The sequence below is a fragment of the Pteropus alecto genome, unplaced genomic scaffold (assembly GCF_000325575.1).
Source record: "Pteropus alecto unplaced genomic scaffold, ASM32557v1 scaffold25, whole genome shotgun sequence".
NCBI lineage: Eukaryota > Metazoa > Chordata > Mammalia > Chiroptera > Pteropodidae > Pteropus > Pteropus alecto.
Window position 1 is genome coordinate 24,347,340 of NW_006441955.1, and position 21,337 is coordinate 24,368,676.

General features: G+C 33.5%; 1 protein-coding gene across 4 annotated transcripts in view; it reads left to right on the plus strand.

Annotated features, from left to right (window-relative positions):
* MIGA1 (mitoguardin 1) overlaps positions 1-21,337 on the plus strand; it is a 71,582-nt gene that overhangs the window by 20,350 nt on the left and 29,895 nt on the right. For all 4 annotated transcript variants that reach the window (XM_006919345.3, XM_025051975.1, XM_015595259.2 and 1 more), the window contains 2 exons: positions 671-804; positions 1,586-1,709. In XM_006919345.3, the coding sequence (XP_006919407.1) occupies positions 671-804; positions 1,586-1,709 (258 nt within the window). The remainder of the gene's footprint in view (positions 1-670; positions 805-1,585; positions 1,710-21,337) is intronic.

Sequence of the window (21,337 nt, forward strand, 5' to 3'; positions counted from 1 at the left end):
CTTTTAGATTTTTAACTCTGGCCCAGCAGTTTATCCAAATCAGCAAGTTGATATCTTAGTGGTTTAAGACTTTTAGTAGGGAAAAAAAACTTTATTCTCGATTTCTCTGCATTTATCTTTCCTTTCAGTTTTACTCCCTCCTGAGAACCTTTAGAAACCTGATAACTTCTTAACAACTAGTTTCTTTTATTTATCTATCAATTTTCTTTTTAATTTAGGGGAATATTTCGAGATAGTTGTGTGACTATTAAAAGTCCAACTAGCCATTGTTGGACTTTTGATGAATTCATCGTTCTCAAGATGTTTTTTAAGATATGGTAAAGAAAACTCTCCTCTAAAATCATTTCTTCAGTTATCTGGAGAACCTACAACTCTATTCATTCTAGAAAAATTCCAAGCACTATATACATTTTGAGTTATATTTTTTAAAAGATGAAAATGTATTGGTCATTTCTTTTTGATTTTTGGTTGACTAGAACTGTAAGCCCAGAATATATTGGGAAATTAAGATTCTACGATGAAATGATGTGAGCATAAAATTATTCTTTACTGCCAAAACATAGTCAGACTGTGCCATTGGTGATAACTCTGAAAAACACTTCTGGCCCACAGTGATTTTATTTTGGCATTGGTTTTGCTTACTTACAATTGTTCTGTTCTTAATTTTTAGGTATGGAATTGTTTGAAGAGGCATTGCGTCGATGGGAACAAGCTCTAACCTTTCGAAATAGACAGGCTGAAGATGAAGCCTATAGTTCCATTAAATTGGGTGCAGGAGATGCCATTGCTGAAGAAAGTGTAGATGTAAGGGTGATTTATTTGAGAGCAATCTTCATAATATTGGAAGAAGCAAACTATTTTGTCATGTTGACACAGTATACTTGTTTTTTTGTGACATTTAATAGAGCTGTTTATTTTCTCCCTTGGGATTATTTGGGGGTATCTTTTATTGGGCTTTTTCTGTTCAGTTAGTTGTTAAATCCCAAATTTGCAATTTATCATCAAGTTTCCTGATTTTCTAAGAATGTATAGAATTAAGCAGATAGGATTTCTGAAGGAATTTTTAAGTCTGTTTTGTACTTTGGATTTAATTAAGTGTGATTGTAGTCATAAAAATCACATAGAGTTAGAACTGGACTGGTACTTACTGATCATCTAGGCTAGCGATTCTCAAATTTGGGCATGCTTCAGAATCATCTGAGAGGCTTGTTAAAACACAGAGTTGAGGACCCCACCTCCAGAGTTTCTAATTTAGTGGAGCTGGAATAGATCCTGAGAATTTGCGTCTCTAACAAGTTCCCAGAAATATTGATGCTTCTGGTCTAGGGACCTTGCTTTGAAAATTCCTGATGTAGTCTAACCACTTCGTTGTACAGATAGACAAACTGAATCCCCAAGAACTGAGATGATTTTTCCAAAGGCACAGCTAGAACCCAGGCATCTTGACTTCTGTTGCAATACTCTCACCGCTCAGTAGTTTTTTACGTCCCTCACTTTCTCTGCCTTTCATTCAAAAGTGGCAAATATTTAGAAGTTTAACATCAGAATGTAATATTTGTTGTGTGTACTTTTCCTTTCGTTGTAGGATATTATTAGTACTGAATTTATCCATAAACTTGAAGCTCTGCTGCAAAGAGCATATCGTCTCCAAGAGGAGTTTGAAGCTACCCTGGGGGCATCTGATCCTAATTCCCTCGCTAATGATATTGGTAAGATGGATATTTTATATGGCTTCTGTTAAATGTATGATTTTCTTTTTTATATTTTTGGAATCATTTGTTTAAATGTACTAATATGGTTATCTATTTTTTAGAAAATGGCAAAGAGAAAAAAGTTTTCATTTTTTTTCTTTCAGTTTTATTTTTCAAGTGAACTTATGATATAAATTTATGATATAAATTCAAACACTTTCCATAGGTAGGATTGTGACATTGTTTTAAAGTTACATTCTGAATGGAAGAATCTCAGTTAAAGTGTTGGAGGGAGGAAAAAAAATAAACAGTAATATAAAAATGGAACATAGACATATTACCTCAGAAACATGCATATAGCTCATGGCATGCATTTAAAATATTTTAAGTAATCATATTTCTTGGACCCCATTAATTGCCGGCTGGATTTGGATTTAAGTAGTCGGTACGTATGTTATTAGATACTATTACCTTTGTTTCCTATTTTAAAGAGAAAAGACTTCTTAAGTGGAGTCTTCTAAGGAAAGAATGATTAAAATTTCTTATTCAACTTCTGTAAGTGCTCCAAAGAATGAAATAAGACAAATTATATTTCTTTTTGTTAAAAATAATTTGTCGTTTCATTCAAGGAGGATTGTTGTTTTCCAGTAAAGAAAAAAAATGAGTGATGTTCTCCATTTATTTCTGAACATGAACTACTGAAGGTGGCTTTGTTTTGAAATGTTTACTTATCTGTATGTGTTGAAATTAGGTAAAAGATTGCATTTGTACAGGCACACCTTGGAGATACTGCGAGTTCAGTTCCAGCCCAGTTCGATAAAGCGAATATTACAATAAAGCGAGTCATGAATTTTTTGCATATAAAAGTTATGCTTACACTCTACTGTAGTCTGTTCAATAGCATTATGTCTTAAAAAAACAACGTACATATCTTAATTTAAAAATACTTTATTGCTAAAACATGCTAACTATCATCTAAACCTTCAATGAGTTGTAATATTTTTGCTACTGGAGGGTTTTGCCTTGATATTGCTGACTGATTGGGGTGATTGTTACTGAAGGTTGACCCGGGTGGTTGTGGCAATTTCTTAAAATAAGACAATGAAGTTTACTGCGTCAATTGACTCTTACTTTCATGAATGATTTCTCTGTAGTATGTATTGCTGTTTGATAGAGTTTTACCCACACTAGAACTTTTTTCAAAATTGAAATCAATCCTCTCAAACCCTGCCTCTGCTTTATCAACTAAGTTTATGTAATAGTTTGAATCCTCTGTTGTCATTTCAATAGTTTTCATGCCATCTTCACTAGGAGTAGATTCCATCTCAAGAAACTACTTTCTTTTCTGATCCATAAGACTTTTGTGCTTTGAAATTTTTCCTCTCTCAAATAAAAGCAATTTGAAACTAAGACAACAATATTGTAAAAACCCAAAGTATCTGTTAAAGTTTTATCATGAGACTACAGCAATTCAGGTTCCACTTCTAAATCTAATTCTCTTGTTATTTCTACCACATCTCAGTTAATTCCTCAATTGAAGTCTTGAACTTCTCAAAGTCATCCATGAAGGTTGGAATGAACTTCTTCTAAACTCCTGTTAATGTTGATGTTTTCACCTATTTGTAGGAATCATGAATGTTCTTAATGGCATCTAGATGGTGAATTCTTTCTAGAAAGTTTTCAATGTACTTTGTCTAGATCTGTCAGCAGAATCACTATCTTTAGCAGCTGTAGCCTTACAAAATGTATTTCTTAAAAAATAAGACTTGAAAGTTGAAATTACTCCTTGATCCATGGACTGCAGACTGGATGTTGTGTTAGCAGGCATGAAAACAACATTAATCTCATTGTACATCTCCATCACAGCTCTGGAGTGACCAGGTGCATTGTCATTGAGCAGTGATATTTTGAAAGGGATTTTTTTTCTGAGCAATAGGTCTCAACAGTAGGCTTAAAATAGTCAGTAATCTGTATTATAAAGAGATGTGCTGTCATCCAGGCTTTGTTGTTTCATTTATAGAGCATAGGTAGACTAGATTTACCATAATTCTTAAGGGCCCTAAAACTTTCAGAATGGTAAATGAGCACTGGCTTCAACTTAAAGTCACCAGTTGCATTAGTCCCTAACATGAGAGTCAGCTTGTCCTTTGAAGTTTTGAAACCAAGCATTAACTTCTCTGTAGCTAAGGAAGTCCTAGATGGCATATTTTTTCCAACATAAGACTGTTTTTTTCTGCATTGAAAATCTGAAGGCATAGCCACTTTCATTAATTATCTTAGCTAGATCTTCTGGATAACTTGTAGCATCTACATCTGCACTTGCTGCTTCACCTTGCACTTTTATGTTATGGAGACAGTGGCTTCTTAAACATCATGAACCAACCTCTGCCAGCTTCAGACTTCTCTTCTGCAACTTCTTCACTCCTCTCAGACTTCATAGAATTGAAGAGAGTTAGAGCCTTGCTCTGGAATAGGCTTTAGCTTAAGGGAATGTTGTAGCTGGTTTGATCTTCAGTCCAGATCACTAAAACTTTCTTCTATATCAGCAATAAGGCTGTTTCTCTTTCTGATTATTTGTGTGTTCACTGGAGTATCACTTTTAATTTCCTTCAAGAACATTTCTTTTGCATTCACAACTTGGCTAAGTATTTGGTTCGAGGGGTCTAGCTTTTGCCCTATTTCAGCTTTCAACATGCCTTTCTCACTAAGCTTAATCATTTCTAGCTTTTGAGTTAAAGTGAGAGATGTATGACTCTTCCTGTCACTTGAATATTTAGAGGCCATTGTAGGGTTATTAATTTGCTTAATTTCACCATTGTTGTGTTTCAGAGATAGGGAGGCCTGACGAGAGTGAAAGAGGAAGGGGAATGGCCGGTCAGTGGGGCCATCAGAACACATACAACATCAATAAAGTTTGCCCTCCTACGTGGGTGCAGTTTGTTGTACCCCAAAACAATTATAAGAGTAGCATTAAAGATCACTGATCACAAATCACCATAACAAATATTATAATATTGAAAGGAATGAAATATTGTGAGAATTACTGAAATGTGACAGAGACATGAAGTGAGCAAAGCTATTGGAAAAATGACACCAACAGTTCAATGTAAGGTTGCCACAAACTTTCAATTTGTAAAAAATGCAATATCTGTGAAGCACAATAACTCAAAGCTCATTAAATGAGTTATGCCTATATTAGAATTACTAATTACTGTCTGTATGTCATAGTGACAGTTATATGAAACCTCTTTGCATTAATTTTGGTTATTGTTTTTTTTTTTACACTATTATTGTTACCAGAAATTAATTATTAGACTTGAGAATTTTTAATTCTGTTCTCTTAGCTTAAGTAAAATATTTTGACATATGGAGATTACAGACCAGGAGAAAATGGGACAGTATTCATGTCAAATAGAATTTGTCAACACCTTTTTATATTTATCTCTTTTGTAACTTTTTTAAATTTATTTTTCCTCTTCTTTAATGTTATCAAAAATTATTCATTAGACTTGAGAATTTTTAATTCTGTTTTCTTATCATAAGTGTAATATTTTGACATATGTAGATTACAGACCAGAAGAAAAGGGACTGTAGAAGTTGGCAGAGTCTATCTCTTGATTTCTTCAGGTTATCAGCTTATAAAGGTTTCTTAGGTACTGCTCAGGTGTCTGCTTTGGATTCCATTATTTCTGGACAAGAGGACCCCTAGGCAGATGGCTTAATTTCTGGGGTCTTCAAGTTGTTTCTCAAGAAATTGTTGTTAATTTGGAACTTTTAATGGGTATGATTTCTAGAGTGGGACCCATACTCAGTCCATGTATTAGGTTAGCTTAGGTTTGGAATGAATTCCTGATCCCACCCATGTCTTATTCTGAGTGAAAATTATTTCACTTAATCCTCATAACACCTTTGATAAGTTAAATATAGTTATCATCATCCTTATTTTTCAGGTGGGGAAAGAGAGGTACCAGAGGTATGAAGTAACTTCCTAAGAGTTACATAGGTATTAAGTGGCAGAACCCAGATTTGGAACCAGACAGGCTAATTCAGCATCCATATTCTTAACCACTTTGCTATATTGTCTCACCACTTACAAGACAGACATCTTATCTGAATGGAGGGTTGACTGTAAACTCTTTGTGGTAAAGTCCCCTGTAGAAAATGTCATTCTGGAGTAGGCAACCTGGAATCCTCACAGCTACTGAAGTCAAGAAACTTATTTCTAATGATGGTATAATTTATTTGGTGCAGATCTTCCTTTCTTTTAAAATGTTTTCCTTCCTTCATATCTATGTTAGGATCTGCAGTTAACTCTGCATTTTTCTTTCTCTCTCAGGCCCTGTAGGCACTGTGGACAGATTTCACTCATTTTGTTGGAGGAAGTTATCAGGGTTTAATTCAGGAACAAAAGAAGTAAACTACTGTATTTACTCTGAGGGAGGTAGAGTTTGAGGGCCCAACTGTGCCAGCTGGATTTAGTGTAGTGCTTTTAATGAGTCACTCTGACAAATTACCCTTAGACCTATATCTGTATAATTCAGTCATGTACCTTACAACAACATTTTGGTCAGTTTTGGACTATCTATATGTGTGTATACACACACACACACACACACACACACGACAATGGTCACACACGCACATACATACTCACATAACAGTGGTCGCATAAGATAATAGAGCTGAAACAGTATGCCCTATTATGCCAGTAGCAGCTTCATATACCTCGTGTTTACCACATCTCTTGATTGCATCATTTTCTCTTGTGCTTGATTTAATCTCATGTTTTATAACTTTAGTGTAGCTTAAGTGTACAGTGTTTATAAAGTCTACAGTAGTGTACAGTAATGTCCTAGGCCTTCACATTTACTCACCATTCACTCACTCAGTGCAACTTCCAGTTGTTATAGGTAAGTGCCTTATACAGGTAGACCATTTTTTATCTTTCATACTGTTTTTACTGTACGCTTTCTATACTTAGATATGTTTAGATACTAAATACTTACCATTGTGTTACAATTGCCTACAGTATTCAGTACAGTAACATGCCGTAGAGGTTTGCAGCCTAGGAACAATAGGTTGTGCCATATAGCCTAGGTGTGTAATAGGTCATACCATCTAGGTTTATGTTAGTGCACTCCGATTTCCCACAACAATGAAATCATCCAACAACACATTTCTCAGAATGTATCCCAGTTGTTAAGCAGTGCATGACTGTAACTAAAAGTATAGACTTATCTGGGTTCAAATCCTGACTTGACCTTTTATTTGCTGTGTAATTACATAACTTGTCTAAACCTCAGCTTCCTCATTTAAAAAAATGGGCATATAGTACCTATTTTATAAAATAATTCTGAGGACTAAATTAACATACATATAAAGTGCTAAGAACAGATTAACAGTGTTTATTTGCTTGGAATTTAAAATTTCTCTGGGATACTCAGGAAGATCATCATTTTACCTCTAGGATAATAGGCTGTGGTTTTTTTGTTTGCTTGCTTTTGTTTTTTGTTCTTATTCTACCTGCTTGATCCTTTATTTGCTAATTTTAAGATATTCTTTAAAATTTTTGGTCCCTTTTCGTGTTTTCCAGTGATGCTTTAATTTTCTTCATTAGAATATTTTCAGTTACTTTTAATAGGTCTTTGGGAAAAAGTAAATGCTATGCTGTGTGTACCATCTTAAAATAGAAATTCAGGACATTATAATAACAAAGTCTAAGGATTACATTAACTTTCATAACCTTCCTAATGTTAAGCTTGTGGATAGCTAAAACTATATAGTTCATTTTTGTTGTTACTTTTAGATTTGTTATTGTTAAGCTATATTTTCCTTCATTTGTTCCTGTGTAGTTGTTTTTTGGACCCATAGTTTAAATGTTATATTTATTATTCTTTCTAAATTGTCATTTCCAAATCATCATTTTGAATTAAGATAGTTTTAGACTTTGATTTGACATCCTCCTCAGCATTCTGTCACTTTCTAGTTTGGCCCGTTTGGTGTCCAATGTCTCTTTGATAGAGATGAGTGAAGGATAGCAGAATATACCACCTCAAATGTGCCACTTTGGCATAAGGATTATTTTGAACTGAAGGCAATTAAGAAGAAGTAGATATAGTTATACACCACATAACAACATTTTGGTCAACAATGGACCACATATATAGTGGTTTCGTAAGATTATAATGAAGCAAAAATATTCCTATTATCCAATGATGTCATAGCTGTCATAATGTCATAGCACAACCCATTACTCACATGTTTGTGGTGATGCTGATGTAAATAAACCTACTGTGTTACCAATCATATGGAAGTATAGTACATATAATTATTACAGTACATAATATTTGATAATGATAATAAGTAACCATGTTACAGGTTTATGTATTTACTAAAGTTTTTATAGTTATTTTAGAGTGTATTTTTTCTACTCATAAAAAATGTTTGCTGGAAAAGAGTATTCTGTATTAGATCTTGTGTTTACCACATCTCTTGATTGCATCATTTTCTCTTGTGCTTGATTTAATCTCATGTTTTATAACTTTAGTGTAGCTTAAGTGTACAGTGTTTATAAAGTCTACAGTAGTGTACAGTAATGTCCTAGGCCTTCACATTTACTCACCATTCACTCACTCAGTGCAACTTCCAGTTGTTATAGGTAAGTGCCTTATACAGGTAGACCATTTTTTATCTTTCATACTGTTTTTACTGTACGCTTTCTATACTTAGATATGTTTAGATACTAAATACTTACCATTGTGTTACAATTGCCTACAGTATTCAGTACAGTAACATGCCGTAGAGGTTTGCAGCCTAGGAACAATAGGTTGTGCCATATAGCCTAGGTGTGTAATAGGTCATACCATCTAGGTTTATGTTAGTGCACTCCGATTTCCCACAACAATGAAATCATCCAACAACACATTTCTCAGAATGTATCCCAGTTGTTAAGCAGTGCATGACTGTAACTAAAAGTATAGACTTATCTGGGTTCAAATCCTGACTTGACCTTTTATTTGCTGTGTAATTACATAACTTGTCTAAACCTCAGCTTCCTCATTTAAAAAAATGGGCATATAGTACCTATTTTATAAAATAATTCTGAGGACTAAATTAACATACATATAAAGTGCTAAGAACAGATTAACAGTGTTTATTTGCTTGGAATTTAAAATTTCTCTGGGATACTCAGGAAGATCATCATTTTACCTCTAGGATAATAGGCTGTGGTTTTTTTGTTTGCTTGCTTTTGTTTTTTGTTCTTATTCTACCTGCTTGATCCTTTATTTGCTAATTTTAAGATATTCTTTAAAATTTTTGGTCCCTTTTCGTGTTTTCCAGTGATGCTTTAATTTTCTTCATTAGAATATTTTCAGTTACTTTTAATAGGTCTTTGGGAAAAAGTAAATGCTATGCTGTGTGTACCATCTTAAAATAGAAATTCAGGACATTATAATAACAAAGTCTAAGGATTACATTAACTTTCATAACCTTCCTAATGTTAAGCTTGTGGATAGCTAAAACTATATAGTTCATTTTTGTTGTTACTTTTAGATTTGTGTTATTGTTACTATATCTTCCTTCATTTGTTCCTGTGTAGTTGTTTTTTGGACCCATAGTTTAAATGTTATATTTATTATTCTTTCTAAATTGTCATTTCCAAATCATCATTTTGAATTAAGATAGTTTTAGACTTTGATTTGACATCCTCAGCATTCTGTCACTTTCTAGTTTGGCCCGTTTGGTGTAATTGGTCATCAGTGCTTTCAACTGAAACCATTAACAAAAAGTGCTTAAAGGAAAACTGTTTTCTTCTACTCACACTCCTGACAGCAAATGTTTAGGTTTTCCATATCCAGCAATGCACCAAGTGGATGTCCTACAATTTAATTCAATTAATGACATTAACTCCCCAGAATTAATACAGACCTCACAGGTGAAGGTCTCAGTCCCACAAGACTGTGCCTCCACTCACATGCCAATCTCAAGTACGGCCTTCTGTACTTCTTACTAACTTCCTATAAATTGGGGATTCCTAGGACTCCCTCCTTGGGCTCCATAATTTGTTAGAATGGCTCCCAGCACCTGAAGGTGTTCACCAATCTGTAAATTCTCTGAACCCTGTAGTTTAGCATTCTTATGGAGGCTTCATTATGTAGGCCATAAACCATTGATTAAATCATTGGCCACAGGTGATTAACTTAATCCCCAGCCCCGCAGCCCTCAGGGGCCAAGATTGGAGCTGGGAGTTCCAACCTTCTAATCACGTGGTTGATTCCCATGGCCACCATCTCCCATTCTCCAAGCATCACTTATTAGCATAAACTCAGGTGTATTATTATGAATAATAAAAGATGCTCCTTTCACCCTCTCATTCAGGAAATTCCAAGGGTTTTAGGAGCTCTGCTCCAGGAAACTTGATAAACATGTATACTTATTATATCACAATGCCGTATCTTAAAGTGCAAGGCCAAAGTGAGATCTGAGGCATGACACTTAAGTTACCTTAGGTGACCAAGAACAACTTTTTTTAAATGAAAAAAGTTTCGATTACAGTCATCATACAACATTATATTAGTTTCATCAAGAATTAAGGTACTTGTATTCTTCAACCAGCTATAAATTCAACTGATTCCACTTTCATGTTTTTTATCTTGACCATAAAGAGATCATGGGATACTTTTTTTATAGATTATACTAAAATGCATGTGTATTTATCTACTTCACTAGTAATTTAGGAAAATGTAAAAAATTTTGAAAAAGAGGCTAATATCAATTCACATTATATTTGGAAATATTACCAATGCTAAACTGTTTAGCAGGTAGGTATTTGCCATTAAGTATTCATAGCTGATTTTACATTCAATTGCAAATCATCTTAGATTTGGAAGGCACATGTGTCAGGTTTTGTTGACAATAGTAGAGCCCCAGCAAAACTTATTTCACTAATTTGGAATTCAAAATATAAACAGTAGTTAATTTTACATTTTTACTGTCTATAGTAGTTTGCCGAGTTAATTAACCTTGTGGACAAAATTATAGGACAGTGTAAATCCTCCTCAGGTTGATTCTTTTATATGTTTAAATAGTCTTAGCATTTTTTTAAAGATAACAGTGTGTTTATTGAAAGTCAGTCATATCTATTTTCTTTTTAAAAAAGTCAAAAAACTTTTGAGTTATTAGTATTATGAATTATTTGTTTACTTTAGATAAGTGTAGTTAGTAACAGCTTAATGTATAGTATGATTCTAACTGGATTATGGTGATGGTTTCACAACTCTATATATTTATTAAACACATTGAATTTACACTTAAAAAGGAGTTTTATGGTATGTAAATTATACTTCAGTAAATCTCTTAAAAATGCAATATGGTTTTGTTAAGCTAATTTTAAGTAAGTGAATTTTTGTGAATTTGAAACAGTGTAAACTAGCACTTTATACTAAAAATTTTTAAGTAATGCAAATCTCTAGAATTAAAAAAAATTATCAAGAAGCCCTTAATTTTGAATTTCAAAGCTAGTAGGCCTGGTGAATTATAAACCATGTTTTCTCCAGGTCGTGCCACTTCAACTGGTAACCAGAAATACTGAGTATTGTTTGTCAATATCCTGTGACCCATACATGTGTGGGAACTTCTGCAAGTAGTTTTGGTGATTATTTTGCTGTTATTTTTACTTTATTGTTAAATTTAGAATCATTTTTATATTCTGTAATATTGTCATCCGTGTGGTCATTAAATGTGACAAATACTGAAAATAAGATAAAATAACTACTGATGCTCCGGCTATTATTTTAGTATAGAGCATACTGGAAATACTGGAATTATGCTGAGAAAATTAAAGCAGGAACATTTTTATTTCAAAAATAAAAAACTTCTGGCATCCTGGCTGTAAAATCATGACCACTCAAATGCACTCTTAAGCCAAGCTATTATGTGTTAAAATAGGAAATATTTTTGATACTTGGGAAGGAAATGATAATGATATGAAACATCTTACTACAAATACTTAATGTTTTTAAAGCATTTTAAAAACACATTTTATTATAGTTTTATTATGCTTTAAAACTATCCTTGAAAAAGAAATACAGTAAATACTTGTAATATACTTCAACCTCTTTTTGACTTTATTCCTGTAGGAAAAAAAACTTTGGATTAAGCAGGGTTTGAATTATGTTTTAAGTCATAAATTCCTCATATAAAATGTAACCATCCTGTATTCTCTAATTCATCTTTGCCATGTTCTGTACTAGTATATCCTTAAGCATTCTGAATTAGTGAATTATTATTGGATATATTTATGTATTTGTTCTTACACAACAAAAGTTTACTCCTGGCTTAAACAATACTTATTCTGTTTTGTTATAAAATGAAATGAAGATTTGAATTAGTTCTCTAGTATTTAAAAAATGTTTTCTTTTTTCACTTATAAGACTGTTTAGAGTTAAATGTGAGGTGTTGAAATCACTAGAGGGCAGCACATTTCATCTACAAATTAGACACCTGTGACTCATAAATGCCAGTCTGTACTGCCCCTAGCACTGGAAGTTAAATTTAGGTCACTATTTTACTGGCATGTTTTGTATACACCTGCTACTGTAACTCAGAGTGAGACAGAGTATGGAGGTTATGCACAGAGATGTGAAATATTATTAGTTTAAATGTCCATTAATGTGCAACTTCTAGCTAACAGCTTCTAGAAGTGTTATGCTTATTTGTAGTTTATGATTTTTAGAGAGTTGTTAAATTGCAGTTATTGATGGATAATTTCGTTATTATAATTTTTGAAGTCTCAACCAAAAAACATGAATTCAAATCTTGGCTCTACCACTCTTACTAGCTTTGAAACCTAAAAGCAAGTCTTGACCTTTTTTAGCCTTAGCTTCATCTATAATATGCAGGACTATATTAGGATCAAATTTATAGAATTATGAAGATTAAATGAAATAATGTATATTGTATTTTAGTATTGGCACATGGTTAACACTTGTTCTATTTATATTGTAGTTATAGTCTAGCATTTATGTGAGGCCTGTTCTGAGATTATTTTTAAATTGCATGGACATAGGTAGATGGATGTCACATGTTGATAACTTTTTTTTATAGTATTCAGTCATATTTTCTAGACAGTATTCGCCTTCGGGGAGAATTTATTGATTTTTCTCATAGTAGTAACATAAGTTTGCATTTCCTGAAACAGTAGTTGAACCATGTTTAAAGTTATTTAAGAAAGTAAAAAAGATGCTCTTTATAAATCTGCTTTTTCTCTCTGTTAGAAAACTAGTCTGAAGAACGGATACTTTGCAAAACTATTTAGTCTAGATGTAGCTAAGATCATTGGCTTTCCTTGACCCCTGATCTTGCCATATGCATAGGAAGAAAACAAAAAAATGAAAATGGATATACTCCTTGCCCTTACATCCAATTATTTTAGCAAATTCTGTTGATTCTGCTTCCATAATATAGCTCTCATTCATTCTCTTTCCTCTGCAACCCATTATGTTTTGCTTGGATTTAATATTCTCCTAATTGGATTCCTGCCTCCAGTTTTACTCCCCTCTGGTACATCTATATCTTGTTTTGGAGTTATTTCTTAGTACAGAACTCTCATCTTGTCACTTTCAGGTTCTCAGACTACTTTTCTGACCTATTTGTTTTACTTTTTCCCATATATTCCAGCCAAACTGAATAACGTCTCTTGCAGAACTGAAATTCTTCTCTAAAATTTTAGTTGTATAATCAACTCCAGGTTTTTAGTATATTTTCCTGGTTTTTCTTTTTGCATTCTTTTGCTGGTGCTGTTCCTTTGTATGATTCAGTGGGCTCTGAACCATTTTTCTTTCTGCCCCTAGAGCACAGTTCTCTTCAAAGTTACTTCCTCTGTGCATTCCTGTTTGCTTTTCAAACCAGAAGAAACCTCTCATACCTTTCTCTGTTCTGTAATAATGACATTTTTTGGTCTTATGGGTATTATTTAAGGGTTCATCAGTCTCTCTGGGTTCTGAATAAATGAGAACACAAAAAGAACCAGATGTTGATTATAAAATGGTAATAACTTTATTTTGAACTTTTTTTTGCTAATGGCTCTATTGGACAATATGTTAAGGCTTCCTGCATCTTCCTTCCTTACTCTCAAAAAAAATTCTTTGGAGAAGATCCGAGAATGCAGAGCAAATTCTTAGCACACTTGCCCAGCTAGCTGCATAAGGATTCCCTGCCTGCCAACACTAGTCTAACTCAGGAGAGAGAGAGAGATCCAGTAGAAATATGATAGGTTTGCAGACCTAGATCTTTCTCTGGAAGATGAGTGAGCAAAAGAGAGAGAGAGGGGGGTGGGGGGAGGGAGAGAAGGAGGGAGGGAGGGAATGCTAGTGCACACTAAGAACCATGTAGTGAACAATGACTGTATCTCATTTTTTGCGCTCTGGTTAATGGCATTCAGTTTCTCTGCGTTAGCTAAACTCTTCCCATAGGGAGGAGCAAATGAAGAGGTGAAGGGAGCAACTTAAAGTGTTAAACCAGAATAGCTTCTTCATGGAGGATGGAGTGGAAGTCCCATGTGAAATATGAAGTTGTGATATGTTTAATGGTTTCCTCAGCATTGGTTATTTTTTTATTGTAATTGTAATTATTTATGTACAAATCCAGTCTCTTATATTAGACCTTAAACACCTTGTGGACAGATGGAATATTTAATTCTATTCTTTCCAATGCCTGATACTGTGACTTCACTGTAGTATAGCTACTCAGTAGGTCTGTGGGTCTTAACAAGATGTTTATTAAAATCACCTTTGTTATCTTTCCAACGTGGATTCCTAGGCTTTGTTCCAGATCTACTGAATTGGAAGCTTTGGAGTTGAGATTGTGAAATACATTTGTATTTCATAGTTCAGGTGATACTCATGTGCTTTTCTGTTTAAGAGGCCTTCAAGTAATACATGAATTATAGACATAAGGATTGATAAATTGGTAGATAAAATTGACGATACTAAGATTTTCTGCAATAAGCTTAAGTAAATTGGTGTTATAATTTTAGTTTATTATTGAATATAGAACTTTATTTTTAGTTAAGTGGAAATTTAAATAAAATAATTTCTTTAAAGGATATGAGGAAAACGTCATATATAATCTATGTCTGTTTTCATTTCAGCCTTAAATATATAGTTAAAGCCCTGTTACCAGTAAGTCTATTTCTCTATGTAAAAATTGCAGAAACTGCTGGTGTTTTTATTCCTCTTAAGGATTGTTGTTTATATTTTTAAAGTCCCCATGCCTTTTTCTTCACTACAAAATGAAAGGCCAAGCATGAAAAGTATAGAGAATATTAAAGATTTTATCAAATACTAAATTTTGCCATACATGCTTCAGATTTTTAAAATAAATAAATATGTTATTGCATATTTAGTTGAAGTAGCCTATGAACCTTTCCTGATTCTGTTTCTCTTTTTCCAAAGTTACTTATTTTAGTGTTTATCATAAACATGTACTTCACTTATGTATATCATGTTCTAGTGAATACGTTTGCATCTGTCTCTTGGTGCACATCTATAGGCATACCTCAAGGACAGTTTTTAAAACTGTGGTTATAGCCTGTTGTCATGAAATCAGTTTCATGGATTGCAGCCAACATTAAAAAATATATATACACATACTCATGAGAGTGCATTATATATATCTGTATATGTATGTATAACATATGTACCTGTGCAATACATGTACACATATACACATAACATATATATTAGTTTTATGAAACTTGTTTCATTTGTATATTCGTGGGTTTCGTCTATTGGGTTTTAAAATTCATTTCTTACTTTGAATTATGGACAAACAAAAATGACAGCCACTGCTATAGATGCGGAATTGATGGATTATCAGTTATGCTGGTCTTCAGCTTTATTAGATAGCACTAAATCACTATAGTATTTGTACCAATTTAAACTTCCACCAGCAGCGTTTGAAAGTTCCTTCTCATATCCTCATTTTGTTTAAGGTCTCTCTGGTTGTACCAAGATTTTTAATTTTAATATTACCACATTTATCAATCTTTCCTTTATGGTTTGCACTTTTTGTGCATTGTATAGAAGGTATAAAGAGAATTCTTATGTATTTTCTTTGGAAAGTTTTGCTTTTCATATTTAGGTTTTTAATCTGCTAGGAGCTGGTTTTATAAATGTTTATTATTATTATTATTATTTTAGCAGTTAGATAACAAGTTGCCATATTACCTTTCATTGAATAATATATTCTTTTCTCATGGATTTGAAATGCCCCCTGACATATGTCTAGTTGTCTTATATGTGTGTCTTTTCTGGACTCTCTATTTTGTTATGTCAGTCTATTTGTTCCTCCATTGAATTCACAGTGTCTTAATTACTGTAGCTTTATATAAATTTATAATGAGTCTTGACATCTGGCAGGGTGAGTCTATTCACTGTGTTCTTTTTTAAGAAATGCCTTGGCTCTTCTTAGCCCTTGTTTTTCCATGCGAAGTTTAGGACAGCTTGCCAAGTTTCATGAGAACCCCTCTTGGGATTTTGATTATTACATTGCATTTGTAGGTCAGCTTGTGGGAGAATTTAATATTAATGTTTCCATCTATGAACATGGTATGGTTCTTCATTTCCTTAAGTCTTTTATGTCTTTCATAATTTTTAATAATTTCTTTATAGAGATCTTACATATTTTTATTCCTAGTTTTATAGTTTTATTGTCATGGTGTCTTTTTAAAGTTTACATTTCTAATTTTTTTTGTTTCTGGTATCTAAAATGTTGATATTCCCTTTGGAATATTATCAACAACTTTTCTGAACTCTTGTTAGTTTTACCACCAGTAATTTATCATAGGTTCTTTCAGAATTTTTATCTAGGCCACATATCTGTGGACGATAACATGTTTTTTTTAATTTCTTTGCTAACCCTTTGACTCCTCCCCTGCTCCTCCATCTTACTCTGGATAGATTCTTACAGTCTTTTTGCCTCTGAAGAGAGCTGTGTAGAAAGGAAGACCATGAATTAGCTGACCCACCACACAGAATCAAAGGCTGTGCTTCCTATTGCTGTAGTCTCCCAGTAAGGTACAGGAGTGTTATGGCAGGGACTCATGAAGACTGCTAAGGCAAATTATAGCTTAAAAATCAACTTGTGACTATTGATTTAACTGTTTACTGTGTGCCTTACATGTGATGAAATTCAGGCAGAATAAGAACTAAAACCCCATCTGTAGGTTACTTTTGGTCTGATTGGCCAATTAAGACTTACTCTTATGAAGCAGTTAGAAAGCAGTATAGGTTGGTATATACCTCAGTATGGAGCTATTTGGGAGCCCAAACAGAAGATCTTTCTTAACTTTTCCTTCTCACCTCTATTCTTTCCTATACTTCTGAACTGAAGTGCCTTCAGCCTGTTTAAAAGCCTAAGAACTTAAATGTAAACAGATCTGGTTTGGTTCATGTAGTTAATCTTTGGTTATCTGCTGCTATTTTTGCTGAAATATCTGAATATCTATGACTTCTTATAATTCATATGAAGACCCATATATCATAAGTATTATGGGTAAGGTAAGAAGATATGTACAATACTGTTTTCTGTATGATTATTTTTCCTTTTAAATAGATAATTTTGTAAACTTTGAAAAGGGGCCATAAATGGTAGTTTCAGAAATGTTCGTTTTAGCATTTTGATTCAAAATACACATTTATGGTATATATGTATTTTTGTACATATCAAATATTACACTATAAAAGTATATTTAGCTTTCATATTAAACAGAAATTTGCATTATTATCTGAATTATTTTGGTAAAAATTAGGCTTTGGTCATAAACTCTAGTGAGAGATTGGTAGAATTTCGGATTAAAACCTAACATCAAGGAATGATTTATACTTTAGAAGACTTCTGTTATCATTATATCATGCAAAGTATGCATCATTACAGAGTTTTGTAGTTTATTGCAGTATCAGTACATTCAGAAATTAAGATTATTACTCATTTTGGTTAGGCTATTAGGGCAGGACCAAATTTCTGAATTTAATACCAATATAAAAATAAACTTGATTAACAACAAATGAAGCTTGCTCACAGTTTCTTGGGGACATTATTTTATTGATACAGTTTATACAAATAAAATTCAGGCTTACTAATCTATACTTTTACTAGATTTCTTCTAAAATTAATTGGGCTTCATAGTTTGTATGCTTACATTTTTTTATAAAGAGTAGTATTTAATTGTAACAGCAATATTAGCAGGCAACTCTGAAGTCATAACTTTGATAAATGTTATTTTTTTGGCTGAAGCAAAGGACTTTGAGATTCTTTTACAGTGATGTGTAGGAACAAATTTAGCCCTTAAAAACAAACCAGGAATTTTCGTAGCTTAGCAGCATTGCCTTGCATATTTCAGATATGTGTGTAGGCCTCTTTATAATGTTTTTTTTTTACAGAGTGAACTCATAGAATCTTAGGTGTCGAGTATTTATTTAGCAAACAGGTAATTGTCTAGTATATGTCAAACGTGGCATAAGGCACTGGAGAGACAAGAATGAAGATTTCATCCTTGCTTTTAGGCACCACAGTTGTTTTGGAGATAGGCCTTAAAAAAATTATATAACACAGTGGAATAAGTGCTGTAGTAATGTGTTCAGTAAGTACTATGGAAACACCAAAGAAAAGCATATGATTATTTGTGGGAGGATTCAAGGAATGCTTCACAGGGATGACACTTGAAGAAAGATGGTCCACCTGTTAGATGATTTAGAAAAGGTCATTTTAAGTGGAAGGAACCACATGGATCAAGATGTGTAAATGGAGCCTACTTAAGGAACTATAAGTTGTTTGATATGTCTTAGGACATATCAAATATATGTAGGAGAGTGGTGGGAAAGGAATCTAGAAAGGTAGGCAGGAGATAAATCATGAAGGTCTTTGTTTTGTACCTTTAGGCCAAAGGGAGCCACTAAGAATTATAACAAGTCAAAATCAAATTTATGTTTTTGCACAAGATTGTGGAAGGCTTGAGTGGTACAATTTAAATATTTTATCCATCTTTCTGTTCTTTTTTTAACAGAGGATTTCCTTGAGATAATGAGACATCCTCTAAGGAAAAATTGAGACTTTTCCAGCCTAGTACTGATTTCACAAATTCTCTGGCAGAAAATAGGAAAAGCTATAAAGTGAGACCTCTTGACCACTAGAGAGACATTATTCTTTTTTTTTTTTTTGGTAAGCAGCCAGGTAGAGCTTTTAACCATATCGAAAGAGCTTGGCAGCAACAGGAAATACCTCAACCTCTCATCTTGAGTCAAATGTCAGACAGCCCAGAGTTGACACTCTAAGAGCTTGTCCTTTCCCTTTTGTACACAAGCACTGTGGTTGAAGGATAAACTCCCTGAGGGTTTATTTTTAGGGAGTGACATGAATTACAGGCTTAACTTGTATACTCGAACTTCTAAATATACAGAGTGCAAATTGCAGAATGTATGAGAAATTTGACCTAGTAATTTCCTCCCATGCATTAAAGCTTATAATCTTAATTTCAAAGTATTTAACAATACTACAAAACGAAGCCTAACTGGTGTTACATATATAAATCAAAATAGATTCAGAGGTGAAAGCAGTATAATGAAATTGCCAGGGTGCCAGAAACAAGGGAAAATCCTACTGCTTGCCGTTGCCTCTTTTGTATTCAAGTGGTTTGTATTTCTAAGTCTAGGACCTTCACCTACCCACATAAGGCCTTTGTGTGATGTAGAAAAAGCCCCATGTAGTCCCTTGGGAAGGGCACTTTTGCGATAAGAAAAAGATTCATCTTCCTCCAGGAAGATGCCGGCTCAGGAGTTGACCTGGATTTCTGCTCTACTTGTCCTATTGGCCAGGGGCCTTTGTGTAGTATGAAGTGACCAGCTGTTCCTAGTGGCCCTGTTAAGGTCTAACCTTGATTGCTTTGTGCTCCACTTTGGATATTTAGTCACTTCTTTCTCCTCCTTAAAAAAGGTAGAAAATGCTGTTACTCCTTTCTCTTTCTCTCTTACTCATTTTGCACAGTTATGAATAATAGTTATCATGTTGGCCAGTCATGGCATATAACAAGTTGTGATGAATAGGGAAGGCCAGAGACAACTGTTATGGAAATCTCCTTTTGGATAGTGCTGTAATGGCAGGCTGTTTTTGTACATGTGTTATTTCACATGAGCAAATTGTGTAAGTCATAACAGATCAAGAAATGATCAACTCTTCTTTTGTTTCAGTGGATTTTACTGTTATGCTTTTCAGTATTAAGGTACATTGAGAAGAAAAGTCAATATATATCTTATTAGCTCTTTTATTTTCTGAAATTATGTTGCTTTTGATTTTTGTGTTTAACTTTTTTTCTCACTCAAACTATACTGTAGCGTTTTAAAACAACTCAGAATAAAAATTATCCACAGTATGCATGGGGCAGATAGTCACACAAGATACACAAAGAGCAGCAATAGTTTTCTAGATTTCTTAATTATTTTAACATAGCAGACCCATTTGGAAAATAGCTTATCTGGTTGGCAACAGGAACTTTCTCATTTTTAACAGAATCATAGAAAAGACAAGGTTCCAAATCATATTTAAATTGCTAAAAATCATCTGGAGAATCGCTGCTGACATAGATGTCAGATGACATTGAGACATTTGGCAGGCTTCCTCTTCTTGTTGGTGTTACAAAACCCACAGCGGACAGCCTAGATTTTAAAAGAAGAGTGGCATCTTTGGAATCTCCACTAGAATCTGCTGAAGTTAAAATAGACCCGATGCCTTCTAAGCGACAGAAAATAGACTGTGCCTAGGGATGGCAAAAGTGAGGCATGAAGAAAACCCACTTGCATTGCTTTAGAGAGAGAGATCTAGGTCTGAAGTTCCAGTTCCAGGACTGAAGTGTCTTCTAGTTTTTTCTTTTTTAACTTTCAAGCAAATTCTACTTTGGAAAAAATCTTAAGTAATATGCGAATTAGGAGATTGTGAAAGAAAGAGGAAGGCTTGAATCCAGTCAGATTTTTGGCCTAAAATATATGACTGTTTAGTTAAGACTAAGCATACTTTCAGTGTTCTTCCAAAGAAAAACATAGTTTATGTCTATGCATGAATGTTTTAAAAGTTCCGGATGGTTGAGACAGATAAAAAAATGTTTTAAAAATATTTTAGATTTATTATTTTAAAAAGTTAGGAATAAAAAGAGCTACCCTGCCTAGTGCCAGCATGTGGTAACTTATGGTACATGTTTGATATTTAATCACCCAGTTATGTGGAAAGCTTTCTTTTAGGCAATTGAATGTTAATGATGAGTCATTAAGGGGTTTAAACTGCATATTTCAGGTTTAGAAGATGGTATCATAAGTCAATTATTTAGGGCTAGGTATTAGAAACATAAGAATTTTAACAGGACTCTGAAAACAAGTTGAAGTCATATAACAGACAAAATGACCCAGAGGAAATACATGAGAGTCTTTTAGGAATTTTCATCTCCTGGGGATGGTCAGTTTATAATAGCAAGTTTTATTTAGTTTATGTGAACAAATATTTGAGTGTTTACAATATGTTCCATGCTCCATTGAGAACTGTAGGAACCATCAGGAATAAAAGAAAAAGAAAAAAAGGAAAGAAAATACATTCACTTAAGT